This window comes from Canis aureus, chromosome 13, assembly GCF_053574225.1.
Source record: "Canis aureus isolate CA01 chromosome 13, VMU_Caureus_v.1.0, whole genome shotgun sequence".
Classification (NCBI taxonomy): domain Eukaryota; kingdom Metazoa; phylum Chordata; class Mammalia; order Carnivora; family Canidae; genus Canis; species Canis aureus.
The window spans coordinates 29,529,525-29,556,175 of NC_135623.1; the positions used below are offsets into that span (position 1 = coordinate 29,529,525).

Genomic DNA, 26,651 nt, shown 5'->3' on the forward strand with positions numbered 1-26,651 from the left:
TCCTCCTGCTGCCTTTCCCTGCACTGTGCATTCTCTCTCTCTCTCTCTCTCTCTCTCTCTCAAATAAAAAATAAAATATTTAAAAAAAAATGGGACACTGACTGAATGGATAAACTTTAGAGTCCTGGGGCAACTGGAAGTTAACTGAAGAGGTACTATAATGAATGAAGCAGGCTTATGTAACGCAATTGGGAGTGGTGGAAACTGTGACAAATTAACAGAGATCGTGTTGTCTAAAGGCTTATTACTGTCCTATAGACAAAAGGACAGTTTTTAGAGAAATAGGAAATTTAGATTTTTTTTATGTGAAAACACTGTTTTTTGCTTATGACAATCTTTTAAATTTAAAATCATTTAGTAGTTCAAAATAAACACATCAGTAGCCCAGACCTGGCCTGTGGATGGCTACTTTGTAGCCTTTAGTTAAAATAGACCTTCTACTGCACAGACCATTAGAGGATTCAGACACAGGATTCCCATCCTACTCCTTACCATCATCTTACTTGGATAGTACCTGCTTTTACCCGCTATAGTGAGCCAGCAAGTGGGTTTTTTGAATGCATCATCCCTTTGAGCACTCCAGATATAATGATCAATGTTCAATTAGCATAAAATGACAACATGATTAATTCAGAATCTGCTAAATGAAACTGCGAAGTTGAGTTTTTAAAGAATCTCACATTCTTAAATTAAAATTTAGGAATTTTTCCATTTGAGTGTCATTGCTTCCAACCTAGTCTCCCTTCCTTCTTACCCCTTTTTAGGTGTGTGATCAACTCACTAGAATTTGGTTACTTTCAATTTCCTATTATTCCATTTTGCTCATTTTGGTCTAAAGGAAATATGATAAAGTATTACAGACTTTTCACAATCAGTGTGTTTTTTTTTAAGCATTATTTTCCTAGTTTTACCAGTATGTCTCTCATTGTCATTGGTGGTTGGTTGGTTGGTTAGTTCTTGGTGTGATGGAGAAAGTAATCTTGGCTTCTCTTCACCCCAGTTTCCAGGTCTTGACTAATCCACAGAGCACCTCTCTACAAAGCACTAGTTTGTCTTTTATCTGGTACTTTCTTACTCTCTGAATCTCGTATTTCATTGCCACAATTTGAATTCACTATCAGACAATACTTGAGCACAGAAGATATTTATCAATATTTAAGTAGGTTGTCTATACTACTCCTATTCCCTTTCTCTTTTTTCCCTCTGCTTGAGAGCTAATTTTCTACTCTGTTGTTTATCAGTAGGATAATAAAAGTTTTCCTATTTTAGTTCCAGAGAATACATGGAAAGTGCCTTTCTACCACTGTGATTAAGAGAGAAAAGTAAAAAAAAAAAAATTATATATTTCAGAATTTGTGACAACATACATATGATTTTTCTTGGCATTTGCAAACTTACTAGCTTTTCACTTGAGTATTCTTTGGGGATAATAAATTGTGTAAGTTATGAGAATGAGTTGATTACCCCTTTTTAGTCTTAGGAATTGAGAGGACATATATACACACACACTATATACACACACACATTTACATCTGAATTTCATAATTGTACAGTAAAGGAAAAATTGTATTTATTATATTAAACCCAGGAGAGATAATCTGAAATTGCATTTGATATGGAAGAAGGAAAGGGGTACCTGGGTGGCTCGGTGGGTAAAGCATCTGCCTTTGGCTCATGTTGTGATTGCAGGGTTCTGAGATTCAGCTCCATATCCCCGCATTGGGCTCCCTGCTCAGCACAGAGTCTGCTTCTTCCTCTCCCTCTGCTTCCTTCCCCTGGCTCATGCTCTTGCTTGCTCTCTCTGTCTGTCTCTCAAATAAATAAATAAAATCTTTAAAGAAAGAAAGACACTATACATATTATTGCCAGATAATATATATGATGAACTAACTAACGTATAAGAATAAAATAAATTAGGGGCACATAAGTGGCTCATTAGGTTAAGCATCTTGCCTTCAGCTCAGGTCATGATCCTGGGATCGAGCCCCACATTGGGTTCCCTGCTCAGCGAGGAGTCTGCTTTTCCCTCTCCCTCTGCCCCTGCTCTTGTTCTCTCTCTCTTTCTCAAATAAATAAATAAAATATTTTTAAAAAGAATAAAATAAAGTAGCCAGGTAACAAAAAATCTTGAAGAACAGAAATGCTCTTAAGATAAAAAGTAAGTAATGATTAGGCATTTATTCTGAATATTAAAGTGAAAACTTTAATAACTTACTGAAGATATTTTGTAAACATAAAAAGTAATCCAGAAGAAAATTAATGTCTTGTATTATCAGTCATAATTCAAAAAAGTGTTATGTTGTTTCACAATCTGATGTAAGAAGATAAATTCATGAAAATGAACAATTTCTCCCAAAGATAAGAAAGACTAAACAATACTAAACAACAATATAAATTAATACAACTCACTATTTTTATATATATACACTTCTAATGGCATCAAGTTGCACACAAGCATGTAGTAATAGACCCTCATATCAAAACCTGGAACTTCTTGAAAAGGAGCTAGAAATTGATGGCTAGTTTGATATGAACTTTTCAAAATTTTTAATTCAAAATTCAAAAATTAAATAACTCTAAAAAAACCACCCCATCATAAAATGTTCTGAAATGGCCAATAGAATAAGAAAATATGTATTAATATCTCTCTTTGAGCTCATGAAGAGCACTCAAATTGAAGATCCAGAAAGCAAAGTTAAAATGCACACTAAGAATTAAATTGGGTTATTTTCTGAATTTGAATCTACCACTGTAAACCAGAGGGAAGAAAGGAAACAATATTCAGCCAACTCAAGCTAACATTTCTTTCTCCCACATACTCTGATCTAGATAATGGAAGCCAAATTGCTTTTCTCCTTAAGTCATCTGTATAATAGCCATAACTCTCTACTTCATGCTGAGTGTGTATAGATACAAACATAATCACAAAAATTACAAATGGCAGAAATATTTAACTGGAGACATTAAAGTCTTGCAGATTATTCTACTCATCTCTCTCTTTTTTTTTTTTTTTTTCTGATTACCCTTATACTCAAAAGCCATTTGAGTTGTGCGTGGGGGAGGAATGTAGAATGGAAAGCTGTTAAATATCTCCATGGTGCGCAATAAGTACTTATAATGCTGAGGAAATGTACAACTTTAAAAGAGTGTGGGTGTGAAATTAGTATGGAATGAAATGGGACTCTCATAATGTGCATCTCCTATAGACCACCAGGACTGGAAGACAGCAAGAAAGGAGAATTCCTGGGGTAACACTTAGGTTGTGAAAACCACAGGATACCATACTCATGAGGAATTTTAACTACCCAAACATCTGTTAGGTTAAAAAAAAAAAAATTCAACAAAACATGCCTCATCAAAGAGGCTTCCAAGGAATGCAACTTTATGATCTAAAAAGAAGAAAAACTAAATAGAGGGCAAATGCGCCTTAACATTTTTAAAAATAGGAAATGGTTACTGAGTTACTATATAGTCAATTATTTTCCTTAATTTATCCTAAATGGTGTGATGCACTTACAATGTGATAAGCGCTATCATAACAAAGGTAGATATTATCCCTTCTATAAAGAAGCAATTATATAAAGATAAGAAGAAATGTTAGCCATAAATAAATAGGAAAATAAAATCCAAGACATAAAGAAGCCCATTTGGTAGCAATGCATTTTTAGAATGGCTCTAACCTGCTGCCACCAGAGGAAATGAATATAATTTATTTTAGGCACAGTGGTTTTGTACTTCTGTGAAATTAGTTAGATGCTGTTGAAAGTCTTCTCAGTTAGTTGCCTGAGACTCCCAAATGTGTAGTCCAAGAGGACATGTCTCTTCTAGACCTGTAGATTGAAGTTGCTGGTATGACTACTTAGGTTGCCACAGACACATCAGACCTTGTATTACCACTGCCCTTGCCCCACTGCACACCTTTCCTGCCTGTGTGTTCCCTGTTCCAGTGCATCATACCATTGTTTGTTTAATTGTTCATGCCAGCCTCCTAGGAATCATTAATTCTTTCTAGTTGTCTTCCATTCTCCTCCCCCAAGTCCACACCTGAGTCCTATTGAATTTACCTTCTAAGCACTGTCTTGAATTTTTTATTTTCCTCTATTCAGAGTCTCTAAATCCAGACTCTTAAAATTAATTTTCTAGATTATTACAAAAGATATCTAAATGATCTTTCTGGTCTAATTTTCTCTACCCTCCTCTACCCTCTACCTGAACCCTCTACCTGAATACAACTATCTGACCATGTTATTCCCCTGCTTAATAAAATCTTTGATTTAAGTTTTGTTTTCCTGTTTTGCAAAAATGATACTTCTTGGTAGCTCTATAAGGTAGGTCATCTGTGATTGATTTCTCTTTTCTTTTCTTTTCTTTTCTTTTCTTTTCTTTTCTTTTCTTTTCTTTTCTTTTTTTTCTTTTCTTTTCTTTCTCCAGCTTCCTTTTCTTTATATCTCACGCCAGGCATTTCTTATGCAAACCCTTCTATGAGTTCCTCTTTCCACTCCCACTTGAAAGTTGTTTCCAAAGTACAGAACATTTTGCTTTGTAATTGTTTTTCTCTCTCTTTTGTAGAATTCTGAGCTCCTTAAAAGTAGAGAGGACAGGGGGGCCTGGGTGGTATAGTTGGTTAAGCCTCTGACTCTTGGTTTCAGCACATATTATGATCTCAGAGTCTTGAAATCAAGCCCCACGTTGGGCTCCACACTCCACATGGAGACTGCTTGAGATTCTCCCTCTCTCTCTCTCTCTCTCTCTCTCCCCCTCTCTCTGCCCCTCTGACTCATGCACTCTTTCTCTCTCTAAAATAAATAGATTAATTTAAAAAAACAGAGATGACTAGGTTATCATGTCTTATGTATGTTTCCATCCTCCTGCCTACTCAGTATCTAAGACTAAATGATTATGGCATTTGGACTTCAAAAGACATTTTGACTTAATGTGAAAGTATTTCAATGCCAAAATTCTCCATTGCAAAAAATTCATCCCAATTCTTTGCTTCATTTTTTTTGTCTGTAATTTGTCTTTCAAATAGTTACATGGTTATAACCAAAATTAAAATTCTCCCAGTTACTTTCCACGTTTAGCATGTTCAGCTTCTTTATTTCACAAAACCAGTCTATTTTGTATTGCCTATATTATGTTTATGTTTCCTTTTCATTAGCGTAGGAAGTATGATTACTGCATGTAGGAAAGAACTATGCATGTAGTAAATTGAGAAATACTTCAAATAATAAAAGAAAACAATGTGTGCATATTTTGGAAGCATTAATGGTATCTAAATGATTAACTGAAAGAATAAACTTAATAAATTTGTATAGCAAGATGGGATCATAGTAGATTGTTAGTCCATGAAGAAAACAAAAAAGAACAATGTCTAAATTTTCACTGCTAAATATGATTACAAAGAGAAGCTATTTGGATGAAATCATAATTTAAATAGCATAATAATAAGTATATAAAATTAAAGAATTTAATAGAGCACTCAACTATATATTTAACCCAGAAGAGCTTTTGCCAGGTTATTAAACAAGTTTTTAGAGCTTAAATAAAAATATTTTTAAATTCTGTTACATGAGCACATTGAACATATTTTTCAGCAAAACCACTAAAAATCAAAGGATATTATAAAGATCATCAGTTATTTTTTGTCATTAATATTATAGAAAGACTGGTTATCATAAGGAAAAAATGAGAAAAATATCTTTCCCCTAAGTATAGATAACTGCATTTTATTTTTCAAATATTCAGATGAATTCTCTCATCTTCTCATCTCAGACTTCAGATCTCATGGTGAATTGAATTTATTTGGACTCCTGAGAATCTTTTTTTTTTTTTTTTTTCCTTGGTTCCAAAAGACAGGATGAAGTTAGGCTTAATTCTTTGTGATTTTCAGTCATTAATCTCAGTTCATGTCTGCCTCAGTATTAGGCCCTGGGTCAACAAAAATTCAGCTCCATTTTCTTCTGGATTACTAAGGAAGTGGGGAAATGTCTAATTAGATTATGGGAAACTCCCAAATCTGAAAAGAGCATATGATTGCTATACCTGGTAGTTTAGGGCACTTATTGGTTGGACACAGTAATTGAATCGAGATCCCTTGGCTGAGTCATTAGGAATAATGACTATAATAGCTAAGCTTATCAACTGTTATGTGCTGCTTCTAGTCTAAGAACTTTGCACACATTGATTCATTCATGAACGTCATTTATTTCTAGGGCAGAGTCTGTGCTCTTAGGACTTGGGCAAAGCCTCCTGGTGATATGAAAGTACCACAGAAAACAAACAAACAAAACAAAACAAAAAAAAGCCAGAGAGGTGCTAAGTAGAATTACAGAGAGAAGATACTCAGGTTAAATTATAATTTAGAGAAAATAACAGTAAGCATATAAAATCAAACTGTTTACTAAAGTATCCAACTCAATATTTAGTGTCAAAAAAAAAAACCTTTTGCCAAACCTTAATCAAGTTTCCCAGAATATAAATAAAAATATTTTGAAATCCCATTTGCATAAACAAATGCAATGTCTCTTTCAGCAAAAGCTCTACGAACCGAACAGTTAAAGGAAACGTTAAGGATTATCACTATGTGGTATTATTAATGAGAACTAAAACAGACCTGGAGATATTAGACAAGCTCTTAATATATAATTAAACCATCTCCATTCCTAAACAGATTGGATGGGACTTCTCTTCAAACTACACTTTCATTTCTTTTCTCTTTACTGATATATCTGATAGCTATTTTTACCCTGCATACAATGAATGGAAGGATGAAATAGGGACAATTATCTTGGCCCCAACAGTCTATTGTGGTGATAACCCTATCTGATATGGTGATGGCCTTATCTGTATTATTCCAGGTGGTTTCTTCACAGAACTTCTGTGTTCTTATAGAACACATGGCCTGTTATTACCGTAGGAACTTTGGGAATGAGAGGGAGTGACAGTAGGGAGAAACCTCTTCATGGTTTACCCAGTATTAAAAGAAGTGGAAGGTAGGAGGAGACCAGTGTGTGGAGTATGTGTTGGCTGGATGCACATTTCCATGTTATCACCACAAGCACCCAAGCCCACCTCCACTGCTTCAGTAGCCCTCACAGAAGCAGTAATTTAATCCCTACTCAGTCTTCTGGTTTAGTTAAATCTGGGGTGTGACTTCAGAATTTGCTTTTCTAACAACTTCCCAGGGAGTATTAATGCTGCTTGTGTGGAGACCCATTTTGAGAACCACCACTATAGAACGTTATTTTATAAACACGATGCTATTCTAGAAAAAGACGTATTAATCGGATCCTAAAAGCAATAGTACTAATATTAGAATATTTTTATTCTTAACTCGCATGGCTAGTGTTGGAACTGAGAGTTTTTTGTATTTTGTTTTTGTTTTGTTTTGTTTTTCTCAAGTTAAACCAGACTGAAATGACTCAGAAAATTACTCATTACACATCACAGAAAATGGTCATTCAGTGAGGTCTAATACTGTGGACATCCCTGAATCATACTCAGTACTCATCAGTCTGATTAGACATTCTTAGGCATATGATGCCTTTGTGATGCCATCTTGCTGTTGGAAAATTAACTCTGAGACAAAATTAAGATCCTGTAGAATAGTAGGAAATATTTTATACACCAACCATAGCATAACATACTAGGCAGTGAGATCCCTGGGCTTACCAGGGAAAGAGAGCTGATTAGTGTAGTATTGTAACCAGTAGGCTATGTCCTAGGATGCTCTTGGCCTGCATGCGTATGGTTAATCTAATTGCTGAACTTCTTCAGGTCTCTTGATGAGTTGAATTATTTAAAATGCAAGGAATCCACTCAAACCACCCAGCCAATTAAATTTACTCTAGTCCTGAGAGACATCTAAAACTGAAAGCTAATTCTTCCAGGTGTGCTGAATCAAAGCCAACTCACAGTCCTATGGGCTAATACTGCATAAGCTGAGAAAGAATGGAGTGCTTCATGTAGTGATGACAGTAGCTAGGAATGTGGTCGTCCACGCTACCAAATCCTGAAAACAAAATACCCTGAAGGATAGCCCCTTGAAATAAGCTTTAAGTTAAACTTATATCCAAATAGATATAGATATTTAAATCACATGTGTGCAGAGCTCAAGATTTTCTGTCTTGTGAGTTGTCAAAACATTTATTTATGTTTATTCTTTTATGAAAGTCATGATAGCATGGCGCACTAAAAGACTATACAGTATTTTCTACATTTTTCATCATTAAATTCTCAGGGATCTGTAGAAGGCAAAGCTACTAATAAGTCTTTGAATGTGCTTATTCTGAACATATAGTATTAGACACACCAAAATATATGGTTCTTAATCAAACTGGCATAGACTTGGGGGCATTAAAACTTATATGTACAAGGCAAAATGATGGTCTATCCAGACTCACCTTTCAGCTAACACACTTAGCATGGGGACACAGATGGATGGGAAAGATGACCCTGACCCACATAAGACCCACATTCCTGTGCAAGGATAGAAGCATGATAATCAGGAAATGATGGTTGTTAGTTACAGAAAATGCATTATTGTGAAAACCAGGGGAAAAGTGCTTATGAGAGGAAGTGATTGGATTATGGGGAATGAGAGAATAAAGATAGATCATTCCTACTGAGTAAATTGCTGTGATTTATAAGAGAAAGGGTATAGTGATATCTTGGCCCATTACTGACTAGATTCATTTCACAAACAATCCTAAATCAGAATGTGACAGTTTATGGGGAGACAAACAAAGTCTCCCAAAGATGCTTATATGTTACTGGCATATTTTCATCTCCCCATACCTTTACTGCTTTAAGCTTCCTTGGTTTTGGTGGTTGGCATTTATGATTGTAATTTTGCATTCCTCCTTATGTGACTCTAATAGCAGGTTACTAAACATTGGAATAAAAGAGAAAATAATACCTATTTTATTATGTATTTTTGGCATTTTGATAATTTCCAAAAGAATACTACCTAAAAGAAACTTGCAGATATTATGTACTTAAAAGTATACTTTTTATTAAAATAACTAGATATTGTTTTATAATAGATGAACATTTTAATGTTCTGTATATTTCTCTTAAATTATCTGTGAATTAAGTGATTGTCTTTAATTGCTTTATACAGATGAAATAATGTTATATGCATATACTATATTCCTAAAGCAGTTTAGTAATATATGTGTTTACTCTTTTTTTTTTTTAATTCAGATTAGGAGTTCTTATCTCATGATATGCTGATCCTTCAAGAATGCAGATTGATATATACATTCTAATAGAAATTTTCCACAAAGGATTCAACACAGGAAACACTTGTATTAAAAAAAAAAAAAGGCAATTTCATCAAATTTGCTGAAAATGCAAATGTTGCTTAGAGTGTTTCCTTAAAAAAAAATATGTCTTTGGAAAAAGTTCAAGAAATGGCATTAAAGCACAGCTCAGTGAAGGGCTAAATACCCTGCCTTTTTTATAATGATTGATTAGTGTAAAGAACTGAAAATATTTAGTAGTCCAATTGGTTAGTGTCATGAATGATCTTTAAATGTCATTTTTCTCTCAGCTCTGCTTGGGGTAGCAGATGCTCCCTGATGAGGACTTGATTACTAGTATTTAAGGAATGATTGCAGGGTTGACATTTTCCTATGAAAGACAAGAATTGAAGTAAGGCTTCATACTGCTTTCTGAGCCAGGCTACTGGCATACTTACGAGACTAGCCAAGGTTTCCTATAGGCAATGGTTTTGGATTTGCCCTCACTGGAGACCTGAAAGATTCAAACCACAGAGCAGAGGGGACATGGGCATATTAATTTGGAAATATTTCCAAAGACAGGCTATTATCAACATAATCCCAGAAAAATCTCATCAACTTTCTTAGTCACAGAAAATTCTCAGTAAACCGTGATATCTCGGCAACAATAATATACTGTCTTGTCTGCCTGCTAGAGTTAAATTAATTCTAATTAATTAAAAGTTTGGTTTAAAGGTTAGTCCCAACAGCCATTGAATTGATATATTTTATAGAGGTAAATGAATTAGATCCTGGAGATAATATTTCCTCTTTTTCTCTAATTAAGTTTGACCCATCTTTCTAGTATGAGTTAGATATCAAGTGTCAAAATCGATAGAGGCCCCTTTAGTCCATAAAAATGTATTATGGCATTCATTGTCTTTTTACCCATGATAACAGTTCTTACAAAGACCCTGATACTGGCGTTAAACTGGCTCCCATTTCTTCTACTCATTCTGACCTGGCTTTGGCCTCACTGGAGTCCTTGTTAGTCCTCGAATAGAGCAGTCAAAATCCTGCCTCAGGGCCTTTGTATTAGCCATAGTTTTGTCTGTGACACTGTTCCTTCAAACATTGCCATGCTCCTTTACCTCCTTCAGATCTTTGTTTTAAGGTCACCTGATTATAGCAGCATGCCCTGACCACCATATTTAAAATAGTAATTCGCATCAGCACCCCTATTCTTACTATCCTGCTTCATTTTTTTCATGATACATATCACTTTCTAACATATTATATAATTTACTTACATATTAGTATTAACTTATCTAAATTCTTATATATTCTTTGTCTACCTCCACTAAAATAGAGGTTCTGTGATCTTTAACTCTTCAATTTTCTTCTCCATCACCAGCACTCCAAAAATGCCCACCATATAACAGGTATTCAATAAGTAGTTATTGAGTGAAGAAGAGCATTTACATTCTAGAAACTATAAGGATAGGTCTAAACTGTGTCCATTGCTTCTGTAGTCTTTGTGTCTTCTCAGTGTCTGACACACAGAAGGTGCTCGATCAATATTTGCTGGTCAGATGAACATATAGATTTCATCAAAAAGCCAACAGAACATTTGAGTGTAACTAAAGAGAAAGGGAGCCTAAAATAGTTTCTTGAATTTAAAATACTTTAAATTTGTGGCCTGTCAGAAAATTGTTCCTTTCTATAATGGTTCTTACCAGGCTCAAAGGGAGGTTTTGCAAAAAGATTAATAAATGTTAAATGACAAAAACACTATTAATTAATCAGCAAATGTCTTAATTAATTTGTACTTAACTTCTAGCCCATCCCCATTTATAAAGTCAAAGGCAGCAGAAGACAGGCCATTAAAACCTACAAACCATCTTCTATTTTGCAAAAGCAAATTTCTCCATGAGGAAAGTATGCAGTAATGATCAGGAATGGTGTACCTGGTCCTGAGGCCTATCCACTCCTCGCTTCACATTCTGAATAGAGAGATTCAGAGATGATATTTGTTATTTTGCTACTTGTTAAGGCAGGCATAACATTTCTAAGGAATATCCAGTTGGAAAGGAAAGAGGGTTGTCACTATTAAATATGAAGTGCACTATTCTGTTAGGGCATCCAAAAGCAATTAATTATGCTAGTGGCAGGAGACCTCTCATAGCTCTCATTTGTTATATGTAATTATCTAAATGAATTATGCTACAATTTGAGACACCTTTCATAAATCTGGAATCATAAAATTAGAATAAATAAAGACTGAAAATCTTAGGATACGCAGGTGTGTTTGCCGGGATTCCATGATCTCTCTACATTAGTTACCAGAAATATCATGTACCCAATTCTGTCATCATTATTAGCACTTCTCAGATGATCAGACCTCTGAATCCTGAAGAATCTGCTCTTCACTCTCTCCTGGATGCCTCCTTGGGCCATATGGACTAGATCTCAATGTTCAGAGTATTGCACAAGGGTCAGGAAAGGTTTGCATAGGAAAGACATGTTATAGGTTTTGTACCTCAAAGGCATTTCCCACAGAAACTTCCTTATACATGATAGCTAGATTCCTCTATTGTTACATCTGAATATTGTTTTAAAATATTTTAATGCTACTATTAAATATATATTTTTATGGCCGAATTGGGTACCTATATTCCACACATAGTATCTCTCTTGGAAACATTTTCCAAGAGAAAATGCCAATGAGTGCCAATAACACACTCATAGTTAAAAAAATTGTCACTACCATTAACATTTTAAATAACTATCTGATGGTGAAATAAACCTTTTGGCTCTCTTCAGAGCATGTGATTCACTTGAATCAGATATGTTTTGCTCTATTTATGCTCTCAATTTGTAAGAAACTATCTGAAATTTTTGATAGAAATTCTTTTTCATCCTGGCCCTATCTTCCTAGTTCTAGGCTTATCTCTCAAATTGTCACGTAGGCATTCTCAGTTCTTGTGAGTATCTCATACTCAATGAGTACAAATCCAAAATTATTATCTCCTTCCTAAGCCTTATCCCTACCAAAAGTAGTATCTGCCCTGAATATGCTATTGGTTTGAATTCTATCAACATTCTCCTGGTATTAACATGTGAATTAGCTTTTTCTACATCCTCAATGTCAGTTTTTACCCACATATTATCAGCCTCAAGTTTTTTTTTTTAATTGAATTTTCTAAATGACTCCAGGATTCTTCTCCTCCTATCTATACCTAGTGTTACTAATCTAATTTAAGATCTCATCATATCTCATCTGGCTTTTTGGAAATAGGTTCCTTGGACTCAGTGCTTCAAAGCACTTGTCTATTTTATAACTACTGGAACTTTCTTCCTAAATCATTAGGAAAATAATTCCTTTTTAAAAAACCTTCAGGGACATTCTGTTACTTAAAGAATTAGTTTCAAATGCTTTAACAGAATAACCTTAGTTTCCAAAAGACCATCTGAGCCTGTTCCTTACTATATGAACACCAACCCCTCTGTGATATCTGTATTCCTTGAATTTAGGGATTCTAAATCTTCTTTGTACCATGGATTCCTTTGCCAGTCTGATGAAGTGTGTGGACCCCTTCCTAGAACAATATTTTGAATGTATAAAATAATAAACATAAGATTACCAAGGAAAGCACTTCTACAGTGATAAAATTCTGTCTCCGCACTCTGCTCTTTATGTCTTTGTGGCTTTGCTTGTGATCCTCTTAGCAAAGAAGTGCCCCTAAACCTGCTCCTCTGATTATTGAAATCCTTCCCATCTTTCAAAGCCTATTCAAGTCCATCTCCTCTGTGCATCTTTACCTAGACTCCCTACCCCATCTGTATTCACCACTTTGCCCTTTGCTCTCTCACAGTAGATCCTTTGTATTTTTAATAGTCCTTTCTTAAGTTAGCCCCTTATTATAATACATTGTATTAATTGACAATGATGGGCCAAACTGTAAACTAAAGGGCCATTTTCACACATAGTGAATTCATGTTTTCATGTTTTTTTGAAAAAACACTATGAAATATGTATATGAGGAGGAAACTGAGGTCCAGAAATTTTGTTTGACTAAGATAATACAATTTGTTGCTCTTATAAGTTATTTGAGGAAAGGAATATTTTGTCTTTTTTATACCTTCTCAGGATCTGTGGATTAATATTTGTTCAGTAGTGTTTGCTAATGTGGATTTAAAAATTAGAAAATCTGGGAAATACTTATTTCCCAGTATTTAATGCCCCTAGGATTGCCTAGGGTCCATAGAAGGACAGAGAGGTACCTAGAGAGTAGCACTGTTCCTAGTTCAATGTATGTCAAATCAACGGGTGACTAAATCCTTCTTAACATACTATAAACTCTTCTAGTTTCTAGCAGTTTCACAAATTGAAAATTACATAGGGGTTTTCAGCAGTCTGTTCCCTAAAATATTATCTCTTGTTTTGCACTCTTGATAAAAAAAAACAGTTATAAAAATAGAACAAATAGAATTTGTTTGGAATCGTAATGAATTCAGGTAATGTTTATATTTGTGATGATAGAAGTTGTATAACCTATTTCCTATGTTACTCCCTCGGTGAAAACAATAAAAGCAATCCAATTTTAAATATAATTCCCTTGTACCAGTTTCACTTTTTTGTAGTCAAACATGTTTCTGCAGGTTTTCCTAAAACAACATTACTAGGTAATCTATTTTTAAATAAAAACACTTATTCAAAAAGATTTGTTTTGCAATAGTAATGCTTTCATTTCAAAATATTACTTCGAGTTTAAAAATAATATATTTATGATCATTAATTTCTTATGTGGAAGTTTCTTATATATAGCAAGTATTTTGCAAGGAATTGCATCTTTTGATTTGCCAATGCTTTTGCATGCTGTGAGCTATAAATTAATGTATAATTAATTCATTATCACTATCCTTTTCTCATGACCTTTTCTATTATTATAATATATAGCAAAGACTAAATCAGATGTCCCAGGGTAATTAATTTTCTATTTTCACAGCTCCAGATGGTCCTCCTGAAAGTGTGTATGTAGTAGCAACATCACCTTTTAGCATCAACATCAGCTGGAGTGAACCTGCCACCATTACTGGACCAACATTCTATCTAATTGATGTCAAATCGGTAAGGTGTGTCTTACCTTCTGCAAAAGACAGTATAGAGAGTGATTAAGAATACACATTTTGGAACCAGACAATTTGAATTTTAATCCTAGCTCTATTTGATCTCAAACAACTTACTTAACCTGTGTGTGTTTCAGTATCCACATCTGTAAAACAAAGATTAATAATAGTACCCAGGGTACAGATTTTGTGAAGACGAAATTAGAAAATAAGCATAAAGAACTTTAAATATTGCTTAAGTAAGGCTCCGTAAGTGTAAGTAAGGCTCAATAAATGTAAGTAAAGTATTATTAGCCTGATCATCATTATATTTATCCCCAGGGTATAGATAATGTATATAAACAAGTGGTTAAGTTGATGATCAGGGGATCCCTGGGTGGCTCAGCGGTTTACTGCCTGCCTTCAGCCCAGGGCATGATCCCGGGGGTCCTGGGATCGAGTTCCGCTTCGGACTCCCTGCATGGAACCTGCTTCTTCCTCTCCCTCTGCCTGTGTCTCTGCCTCTTCTCTCTCTCTGTGTGTCTTTCATGAATAAATAAATAAAATCTTTAAAAAAATTGATCATACATTGATTTAAAATACAGTAAAAAAGTATTTGCTTCAGCACCATATATACTGAAATTGAAATGATACAGAGAAGATCAGCATGGCTTCTATACAGGGATGACATTCAAATTCATAAAGCATTGCGTATTTTTAAAAATAATAATAAATACAGTAAAAAAAATCATAATACAAGCGAAGGGAGAAGGCATTAGGAGAAATAGCTCCCAAATCACGTAACATCAGAGCTTAATTTTGAAAAATACTGGAAGCAGAACACGAAAAAGAAATGATAATAAAAGTGTGAAAAGGAAGATTCATTCACGAAAAAGTAAGCAGTTCAGGAATCCTTGATAAAAGCATTTGAGAAAAGTGCTGAGAGAAGCTGGATTAGGAGGCCGACTGTATAACATGTAACAGAGTTTGGGTTTTATGATTAAGACCAGTGGAGTGTCCACTGAGGAATTAAAGCAGTGTTCGGATATAGATTTCTATTTTATAGGATCAGCTTCATTGCACTGCAGAGGATAGAGCAGTCTTATTGCAAAATTAGGCAAGGGAACAAGAAACTGTGTGTAAGTGGGAAAGAAAAGATAAGGACAGAGGAAATGTAGCGAGGGAACAGAATGAAAAATAATTTAAATCTACAGGATTTGGTGGAAAAAACCAGGGATGGTGAGTGAAAGGAATAATCGAGGATGGCTTTAAGATATATGATTTGGAAAATTGGGAGGAGAAAGAAATTTGTAAAGGAGAGGAATGAATTCAGTATTAGATGCATTGAGCTTGGGATGCCTGGGAGTCCTCCAGGTGAAGACACTCCCTTAACACTATTATATACAGGTCTGCAGCTCAGGAGAGGAAATCTGAATTTGCAGATTGAGCAAGTGTGGGTATTTAGAGGATAGTTGAAATGAGAGGAAGGGATGAGATTAAATATATAGCATGTAGTGTAAGGGCCCCTTTTGTAAGAACTAACCTGAGGATTGAATGAATGAATCCTGGGGAGTCCAAACATTTAAATAAGAGGCCTGTGAGGAGACCAAACTGGAGTGGCCATCCAGACAGAGGGAAACCCAAGCATGAGAGTCCAGCTTTTCACTAAAACAGGGTAGGGTGCTCAACAACGTAAATAATGCTGAGTTGCTAGCTAGGATTAGGTTTGGAAAAAACTCATTAGTGCCCTGCTTGGGTTTGACTCGGCCTGATGACACTCTGTTCTCATGGCATGTAATGCATGGAGTCAGATAACTTATGGTGAATTCTCCTTCCCCTGCCTTGCTGTCTCTACCTATCTTTTGTTTAGCATTTATAATTTTATTATGTCTTTATGTTATTTCTAATTTTTTTTTTTTTTTTTTTATGATAGTCACAGAGAGAGAGAGAGAGGCAGAGACATAGGCAGAGGGAGAAGCAGGCTCCATGCACCGGGAGCCCGACATGGGATTCGATCCTGGGTCTCCAGGATCGCGCCCTGGGCCAAAGGCAGGCGCCAAACCGCTGCGCCACCCAGGGATCCCTTTATGTTATTTCTAAAATGGAGGTGCTTCTATCTCAAAAGACATGTTGAGATTAAAATGAAAATTTAAAGGCTTATTGGTAGGTTTGTACTCCCATTTAGTCTTCTGTTTATGTTCCTTTTTAGAGCATATTTGTGAAGACTTTTAGTTCATAATTAGCTAAAAGTAATCAACACGCATGACAAATGCTCTGGGAATATGTATTAAAAGCAAATTGTAAAATGATAATACTGTGTTTCTGTCAAAGACTTATTAATAAAAATAGTTTTCTCTTGAAATTTATGCTTAAAGGAAGGTAAAATAAAATATTTTTAAAAGGTGATTTATAACCTCATTCTTTTAGTATTGTTATAGAGATTAAAAATGGGCAAGGGAAAGAGAGAAGGGTGACTAACATGGTAATTGCTTATTTTATATCAGTTACAAAGTAGCCTCTCCATAGCATTACCTTATCTTATCTAACATTTTAATGTAAATATATTATCTTCATTTTACATAAAGGGCAATGGAGGCACAAAGTTGATAGCTTCTCAAATAATTAAGACTTGGCTATAATCAGCAAACAGTGGTGTGATAGAAGAAAGGAAAAAACACCAAGCAGCAAATAAAATCTGCCAAGTTGAAATATATGCTCATCCAAACCTTTTGGGTCACAGCCAGCATTGTACTAGGTGCTGGGTACCTAGAACAAGTCTGATGTGGTCATTGTCTTTTTAGAGCTTATCTGCAGCTCATTTCATGGATATAGAATTATATGCTGTCAAGAATCAACAACGCCTAGGCCAGAGAAGAACACATATCATTGGATTTAGGACTTATGCTATAGCCTGGCCTTTGCCAAATACCAGACATGGGGACATAAAACTCTTTTCCTGAGAGCCTCAAGCAAAACTTGACCATCTTAAAGATATATGGGCACAGATATCACGCCCTGGGTGATACTACCAGAAATTCATGCATTTTTGTAGTCCTTTGTTCATTGTTCCCTTTATTTTTGTCAAAGTAACAAATATTGTTTCTATTCACCAAAACAAGGATGCAAAGCATAAGTAGCTCACACTCTAGTGAAAGACATCTAAACAGCTAATTACAGAGTATGAGTTATGCAGTTTTTTGGAATATAAACTAGCAAAGTAATTCAGGTTCCTCTTCTGAGGGTCATAATGATGCAGAGGACACTTCACAGAGCAGGTTAAATTGGTTGTGGGACTTGAGGAACGAATAGAGGTGTACCAGGTGGGAAGGGTGCGTATGGGGCAGGAAAAGGAGAAAAAATAGAATCAAAGTCTTATAAAACCACCATACTGCAAAAATGATGGGACATGTTTCATAATAATAAAAGATGATCAAACAAGCTTGGAATTGATGGAAGAGAAATAATGAATCAAAAAGATCCGAAGTTTCTGTCTTGGGTAATTGGACAAATAATGATTAACAATGACAGAGTAGGTTTAGTGAAGAAAGATAATGAATTTTGGTACATTCTATATTTGAGGACCCAACATACTTTTTGGATTTTAGTAACTTTAAGTAATTTTTTAAAGATACATGGGCATGTTAAGTCATATTTTTACAACTCAATATTTAGTATGCACTCTTTTAATGGAAGACATTTAAAATAATTTAATTTTACTTTGTAAGATCAGGCCAAGTGTAGTAGTTTAGAGAGTTCTGGATTCTTGAAAGACTTGGGAGAAAATCCTGTCTCTGCTACTAAATAACTATGGAATGTTGAGGAATTCACCTCAACTCTATAAAAGCAGAATTCAAATGGGTATAGTGGTCAGTCAAGTAACATAAATGAACAGTCAAAATGAAGCCAACTGGGTGAAACAGTGATGAATTGGAGACTCGTGCCCCATTATAGAAGTCAACTACTCATCTCTAGATAATTATTACCCAGCATGAATATAAGCCTAGTCTTAAGGAAAATTTAAAAAGCTAGATTTTGTGTGATGTTTAAATGCTGACAGCTACCTGAATCACACACACTTTCTGTCAGTGAGGACATGCACTTGGTCAATAGTATTCCTACACCGATTTGTTTTTCTGCCACTTTGGAGACAGGAGGCAACTGCCTTCAATGCTCTAAGGTGGGAAAAATCTATTTGACTTTGCAATGCTCATGTTATTTATCAGCCTTTTGCTGTGTCTCTCATAGCAACACCTTCTTTAAGTTAAAAAAGCTCTTAGAAAAGAGCATTTGAAGAATATTTTGAACAAAAAATCTTTCAGAGTTACATGGGAGGGTCAAGTGGAAAATTAACTTAGTAGTGCGAACAGTGTACATAATCTGGATTTAAGCATTTCAGTTTGGATTCCTGAGAGTGGCATGCATACTAGGATTTCAAATTTTTGGATGTTCATCTTGGGAAAAACCATTCTTTTCATTGCTAGAAACTTTAGTTATGTTTAATCCCTGCAGTGAATAGGCCAGACTCTCCATCAAATGCAGATTATGTTTGAACACACTATACAATTGTATTTGATATACCCAAAGATACTCATTTTTGCACATCTAATAATTATAATGTCCACAGTTAATTGAGTCCTTATCCAGTGCCATGCATAGCGCTAGACTGGAGTTTTTCGAACTGCAATAATGACCAAAATTTTTTAAATGAACTGGAACAAAGTTTAAAAGTAGAAAATATCAAAGTGCATTTCAGAAACAAGTTGCATTCCTGAAAATTGTTTTTAAGATTTTAAGTTAAAAGAAGTATGTGTGAACACTTCTTTTGAACACTCATACATCCTGAGTTATGTTACAAAATGTGTTTCCTTTTTGTTGCTCATGGCGAAAAAATATCAAAATCTCTGTGCCAGCTACTTCAGATCTGTTTTTCTAAATTTCACAGAACACTCTAAATAGATATTATTACTCCAATTTTACATACACAGAAAGTAAGACACAGAGAACATAAGTGACCTGTCAGATGCTATAGGAACTATTACATGACCAGGTTGGTATTTGAACCCTTAATGATTGATTACCAAAACCTGTATTGTTTATCCTATAAAACGTTGGAGTAGAAAGTAGAGTTCCACTGACACAGAGATAATAGTTGCTTGTTCATTAGATGGATTGACTGTGGTTGATTGGTTGATTTTTTTTCTTTTACTTTCACTTGTTGAAATAACTGCTTATAAGTAGACTGTTAAAGTGGCACCTGAGATTTCCCAGGACAATCGGACTGTAAGAAAAAAAAAATTAAAACTTGGCTAGTTAGATACACCACAGGTAGCTTTGTATTATTATATTTTGGTGATTTGGATCTCAACTGTGGCTTCCTTTAATCACTAACTATTTTTTCCTATAGGTAGATAGTGATGAATTTAATGTTTCCTTCATCAAGTCAAATGAGGAAAATAAGACCATAGAAATTAAAGATTTGAAAATATTCACAAGGTATTCTGTGATGATCACAGCATTCACTGGAGACTTGAGTACTGCATATGTAGATGGAAAGTCAAGTGCTGAAATGATTGTTACTACTTTAGAATCAGGTAAGGCATATTTTCCATCATTGCTAAAAATTGGCTGAGATTTAAGTGTCTTTCTTAGGATTTCTCACAACACCCCCTAGAATAGGGTATGTGTTATAGGAAATTTTTTAAGTGTATAAAGTATAAAATTCAGTGACTCACCATAACTGACAAAAGTGAAGTTTTCTATTTATATTTTTTTAGGCCAAGTGGAATTATGTAGAATAATCAATTCTTGGAAATACAGAAACAAATTAGTTCATAATAATATCCTAATTGTATTTTGTGTGTTTATTTAAACACTAAGTATTTGAGAAATTGAGTTACCTTGCCGAAAGGATGGTTTTTCAAATGGCCTGTGGCCAATAATGCTGTATGTAAAATTCCATTTTAATTATTTCTGTCCATGACTTAAATGCACATTAAAGTAATAATAATCTGTCATTATGTTATATGGAATTCAAAATTAGAATCCAGGTCATGCTTACCATACCTGTTTTCCTCACCTAATCAAATGGCATGTTTTATTATATAACCTATTTAATAAATGTCAGAATCCATACAGATTTTCTCAAGTGCCTACGAACAGGGTCTGAATGAATAATAAGTTTGTAACCAATAGGAATTAAGTGTGGAAAGTCAGCTTCCCAGAACTTGCTTGCCCTATCCTCCTTCAGACACCTGATGTTCTTTGCCACCAGATATATCTTTGGAAAGAGCACATGAAGGGATGTGTTGCTATAGTTTATTTGTTGCTATCTGTAAGGTAAGTATAGGAGGTAAAAAATGTTTTTTTAGCTAGTTTTTTCATTATATTATATACTCTATTGTCTATAAAGTTATGGTTCTACATTAAAAGATAACATCTTATCCTCAGCACCCTAAAATTTCATTTGTTTCCATTTTACTGCCATATATATCCCAGATATTTATTTTCTTATGATACCTTTTATACTTCTCCAGCATCCTCCCTGTGAGGAAAGATGCTGCTGAATTTATTCACGCTCATACCATAAAACACTGATTGTCAAATCTTAATGTGCTACCTCTCCCAAAGATATCATTGTTAAATAAATTTTTACTAAATCTCTAAGAGTAGAATTTTACATATAAAACCAAAGATATTTAGAGAATAAGAAATTCTTTCCAGAATTCAGAGAATTATTTCACTTATCCAACCTTAAACCTGATCTGAGTTTTAGATAAAATAATTATTTAATAATTAATATCTTTATAGCATTGAAATGTATAACAACAAATGTGAAAATATGTCTTGAGCCAATTTAACTTTCACTTTAGCTATGGGTTTTTCCACTTAATATGTGATATTTAGCATTATAACATATTTATGTGTTCCTCTTTTTTTCTCACTGTTATTTATTTACTTAATTTTTTGCTTGCCACAGGGTGCTATCTATAAAGATATTTGCAAGATAATAAATAAATAATAAATAAAGATACTAAAACTTGAGCATCCAAACCTTTGACTGCCTAATATTAACGGCCTTCTTCATGGAAATTCCTTTACTTAGTATGGAAATATATCCATTTCAATTTCAACAAAATAGATATATTCATGCAATTTTATATAAAGAACATTAATTATGTAGTACATCAAGAACTAGTTCCTATATCCATAAATTAGTTTGATTCCCATGTATATCATTTTCTTTCATGATAATGCACTGATACTTAGCTGTTGTATATTAGGCTAATTTTTATTTTTCAAGAATAACATGGAGTATGTAGAATATATAAAGAATTATCACAACTCAACATTTAAAAAAATCCAATTAGAAATTGGCCAAAGACATGACTAGACCTTTCATCATGGGGGAGATACAGTGGGCAAATAAACTCATGATAACATGCCTTTTCAGCATCATTAGCTATTAAGGAAATGCAAATTAGAACTGCAATGAGGTATCACTATGCATCTACTAGAACAAATAAAATAATAATTATGAAATAGTGATGATGCCAAATGCTGGCAAAGATACAACGAGACCGGACTTTTGATATGTTGGTAGTGGAATGCAAATGCGTATAGCCACACTGAAAAGTAGTTGACAGCCTTTTATGAAACTAAACATGTACGTAGAGCACATGACCTAGCAGTCATACTCTTGGGCAATTATCACAGAGACTCAAAAATTTATGTTCACACAAACAGCTGTAAATGAATGTTAATAGCAGTTTTGTTAGTAATAACAAAAAAAAATTGGAAACAACCCAAATGTTTTTCTATGATTAAACAAACTTTGGTGTATCCACAAAATGGAGCGCTACTCAGTAATAAAAAAGAAAAGAAAAAAAGTATGAACCGTTGCTACATACCTCAAGCATTATGCTGTTTTGTTTTGTTTTGTTTTTCCTTAAAATGACAGAACTGTGGAGGACAACTCCTAGTGTTGTGGGGATCTACAAGGTGCAAATGCCAGAGGATAGCAGAGGAAGTTTCTTTATGAAAATAGAATAGTTTTGTACCTTATTTCTGGTGATGATTGCAGGAGTTCTTTACATGGAATAAAATTATATAGGACTGCACACATTTATAAAAGCATGAAAAAATGATGAAATCTGAATAAGGTCTGTAATCTAATTAACAGTATTGTACCAATGTCAATATCCAGGTTTGATATTAAACTATAGTTAGGTAAGTTGTCACCACTGGTAAAAGCAGGGGGAATGTTCCATGGACTGTATGTACCATTTTTTGCAAATTCCTGTGAGTCTATGTTATCTTTAAATAAACAGTACAAAAAAGCCATAGAAATGCATTCTATGCATTTATAAAATGGATTCATAAAAATAAGTGTAAAAGTCAAAATAAACAACCAAACTAACTGAATCCCCATTATGATTTCTGTGACCTATAGATGTCAATGATTCTACATATATCAGCCATTTTTGCTTGCTTTCATAACATATACAGTTTAAATAATTTGTGAAGAACATTTTATAAGCAGAAATTTGAATCAAATAATTTTATAGGGAGATTAAAAAGAGGAACACAAATTTTTAAAAATTAATTGGTTAATATTTCATTTTAGTTCCCAAGGATCCACCTAACAACATGACATTTCAGAAGATACCAGACGAAGTTACAAAATTTCAGTTAACATTTCTTCCTCCTTCTCAACCCAATGGAAATATTCAAGTCTACCAAGCTCTGGTTTACCGAGAAGATGATCCTACTGCTGTCCAGATTCACAACCTCAGTATTATCCAGAAAACTGACACATCTGTCATTGCGATGTTAGAAGGACTAAAAGGTGGACATACGTATAACATCAGTGTAAGCATTCATTGCTTTTAATTACTCACCTATTTTACAAAGTCAGTTTACAAACTCAGCATTCAAAACTACTGCACCCCCTGTGCACACTAGATTTCTCATATCTTTTTGCAGGATTGTGTGAGACATGACAATACAAAATAACATTTAAAGAAATGAAATCGCTTATTTCCTATTATAATTCAACAAACACTATGAAAATATGTAGGTAACAAAAAATTTTTCCCAACAATAGCAGAAATGCAAAAATAAAATAAAGGGAAGGGAAAATGCATGTTAAAAGCAAGAGAGCAGTGATATGTAGAGATAATTGTACCTAAAGGGAAGCTGTTTAAGTGTGCTTATAAGTGGAAAACGGAAAAGCAAATTTCAAAGGCAAGGGGCAGAAGTAACTATTGACGTGTTTGAAATTCACATGCATTTCACGTAATAATTACTAAAGCTAAGCATTTTACATCCTAATTTTAAATTATCTGTGTGTGTTTATGTACATACAGACACAATTTATTTCAAAAATGTGTTTTTGTAGCACGTCTTAAAACTTTCAAATAGAATTATATGGGTCACAATACCATCTTTTAAGCAACATAGAGTTCACCCTAAACCTTCAGGTAGCTTTTCCTACCAGTTCTTTATGATTATCATGGAATCATTAGAACACTGTTATTAATAATTTGTATTCATATGTATATGTTTTTCTCTACATTATATCTATATATCTGCATAGCTTCATTTCTTCCTTCACTCACTATATATCTTATTTTATAAGATATATAAAATAAAAATAAAATACATTTAGTTTATCAAATCAAAATATTTTATTTATATATGTAAATATAAATAAAACATAAAATGTATTTATATTTATATATAAGTAAAATATTCTCGTAGGATTCTTGTTGCACCTCCCATTAGATGAACCAACATTGTAGAAGGTCTATTAGAGGGAGAGTGGTTAAGAGAATGAACTGATCTGGGTTCTAATCTTGGCTCTATGGTTTGTTTCTGGGCAGTTGCCTCAAAAATGTACCTCGGTTTCTTTATCTAAAAAAACAATAAATTCTACTCCTGAAACTAATATTACACTGTATGTAGTAACTGGAATTTAAATAAAAACTTGAAATAAAAAAAAAGAAAAAACAGTAATAGGAATAATGACTTCTTTATAGAATTTTTGTAAAGATTAAAGAAATATAGTTATGGGAAGTCATGAGTGCTCCATCTGTTTTGCCTTTTGCGAATAAGAGAAAAAATAGGAAACAAAGTACAACTAATTCATAATTTAAGCAATAATAAAAAAATTATCTTATTGTTCAGAAAATGCAATTTATAGTTCCTCAATACCTGGGAGTTTATTAGAAATATATATAACTTTAACATCTGTCTCAACCTACTGAATCAAAACCTACATATCTTCATTCAACAGGTTTACAAATGACTTCTTTGTACAAAGCAATTTGAGTAAAGCACCTAACTTTTCATTTATTATCTCACTTAAATGTCAGGCTGTACCACAAAGAAGTAAAAATAATGAAGCATACCATAGTATCACTTTTCATTTTTAATACTTCTTTTCTTAAATTTACAAACTCCAATACATACTTCCTTTAGATATTTTTTAGCCACATATTTTTGGCTTATTTACCATACCTACTGCATCACATGTATTATTATAACCTTAATTCAATAAAAACATTCCCAAAGTATATATAGTGTGGAACTATAGAAAATAAGTTAATTATGTTTGTGTTTGTCAATGAATTTGGGCAAGAATATAGTCTTTGTTTTATAGAGCAAAAAAAAAGTAAATAAAAGAAGATGATCTACAGCATGAAGTGAATTGAAAGGATTCACATTTGTGTGAATTACCTTCTGTCTATGCAAACAGAAATGTTTTATGTGTATATGCTGCATTATGTGGGTTATAGCGTCGGATACTTTAGGGCAGGGGTGAAGAAGGGCATAAAGGCCAACTTTCAGAGGGATGATTTAATACAGGAAAACAAGGAGGTTGAAGGAATAGGATTTCATTTCAGAGAAGGAAAAAAAGAGGGTCTTGAATATGGATTTAAGAAAGCCAGATTTACCTAGCTACAGAGGAAAAGAGCAGATGTTAGAGTAGATGAAGGAGTGTAGACATAGTGGCTTTTCTGCTTCTGTTCCTCCTACGGGTTCAAATTGAAGCCACATCATTTCCTGGTCACTATGATAGGGCTGTTTAAGTCACTTGGCCTTTGTTCTCTGGACTTAGTACTATAAGATCAATTTTAAGAACTATTTTATTATTAATGTTCTTTCTACCCATATTGTATTCATTTGAGTAAGTGCAAGAAAAATATAATGAGTAGGACATATGCAGTTGTTTTTAAAAGCAGGATCATTTAAAAATTATATGACCCTAATAAAAACAGTAACAAGACGTTTCTTCTTTTTAGGTTTATGCAATCAACAGTGCTGGCGCAGGGCCAAAGGTTCAGATGAGAATAACTATGGACATTAAAGGTGCATATATGAGCTGCCTTCCTGTGAAATACTGTTGTCTTAATCAAAGAGTAATTACAATTGAATTGTTATTAGAGTTAAGAATGTAGTCAAGCTTTTACATGATGCATATGCAATAATAACTACATACATTAAGTAATAAAGCCTGCTTATTAAAACTATACTTAAAATGTCTAAATAATAATGCAAATTACCATCTTAAAGAAAGAGAATGCCCACCTGCTATTTATCTTATATTTCTCTCTTTCTAAACTTAAAGTTTTCTGGGACAAAGTTTATACTCAGTTATTTTATGTTTTTTAATTTTATTGAAAATTCATTGTTAAATTACCCGTGCTGGGCTTTGATTAATTTTAATTAGATACCTTGACTGATCTTTATCTTGAAAGTAAAATTCTTCTCAGTTAATCAGATAGTGTTTAACTTTATGATTCTGACTGTAAAGTAGATTAATTCATTATTCTGACAGGTATTGTTTATAGAAAATATAATTAAAATTGGAGGCTCCCCCTCCCCAAGGCAGTCCATGAAAACCAAAAAACGTTGTTAAGAGGAATGTAGGACCAGCCAGTCATTCAGGATACTATATCTTCCTGACTGAAAACATACAAGCAATTGTAACATCTCTCTCAAAATCTATAATAAAACCTGCAAAGAGATTAAAAAACTGAAGTGTAGGGACCTTTAGTAGAATGCTTCTCATTCTGAAGCAAAAAGTAACTTTTCTAGTCTTTGGTAGCACAGTAGAGCACAGTGATTAAAAGTGTCAGCTCTAGACTGAATCTAGGGTCAAATTGCTGAGATTGAATCCTGTATTGGCCACTTGATATCTGCTTGGCTTTAGGCAAGTGCCTTAACCTCTATAAGCTTGTAAAATTCAGATAATTCTAGTTCCTACCTCAAGGATTGTTGTGAAGATTGAAAGAGATAATCTCTGAAAAACCCTTAGGA

At 33.8% G+C, this 26,651-nt stretch overlaps 1 protein-coding gene and 1 non-coding gene across 4 annotated transcripts in view; both read left to right on the forward strand.

The window, feature by feature from the left end:
* Nucleotides 1-26,651, forward strand: part of PTPRQ (protein tyrosine phosphatase receptor type Q) — a 246,333-nt gene that overhangs the window by 161,493 nt on the left and 58,189 nt on the right. For all 3 annotated transcript variants that reach the window (XM_077845626.1, XM_077845627.1, XM_077845628.1), the window contains 4 exons: nucleotides 14,231-14,352; nucleotides 19,735-19,921; nucleotides 22,954-23,198; nucleotides 25,634-25,700. In XM_077845626.1, the coding sequence (XP_077701752.1) occupies nucleotides 14,231-14,352; nucleotides 19,735-19,921; nucleotides 22,954-23,198; nucleotides 25,634-25,700 (621 nt within the window). The remainder of the gene's footprint in view (nucleotides 1-14,230; nucleotides 14,353-19,734; nucleotides 19,922-22,953; nucleotides 23,199-25,633; nucleotides 25,701-26,651) is intronic.
* LOC144282783 (U6 spliceosomal RNA) lies at nucleotides 14,945-15,049 on the forward strand. Its single transcript, XR_013351225.1, has one exon. It is a non-coding gene; the product is annotated as a U6 spliceosomal RNA (small nuclear RNA).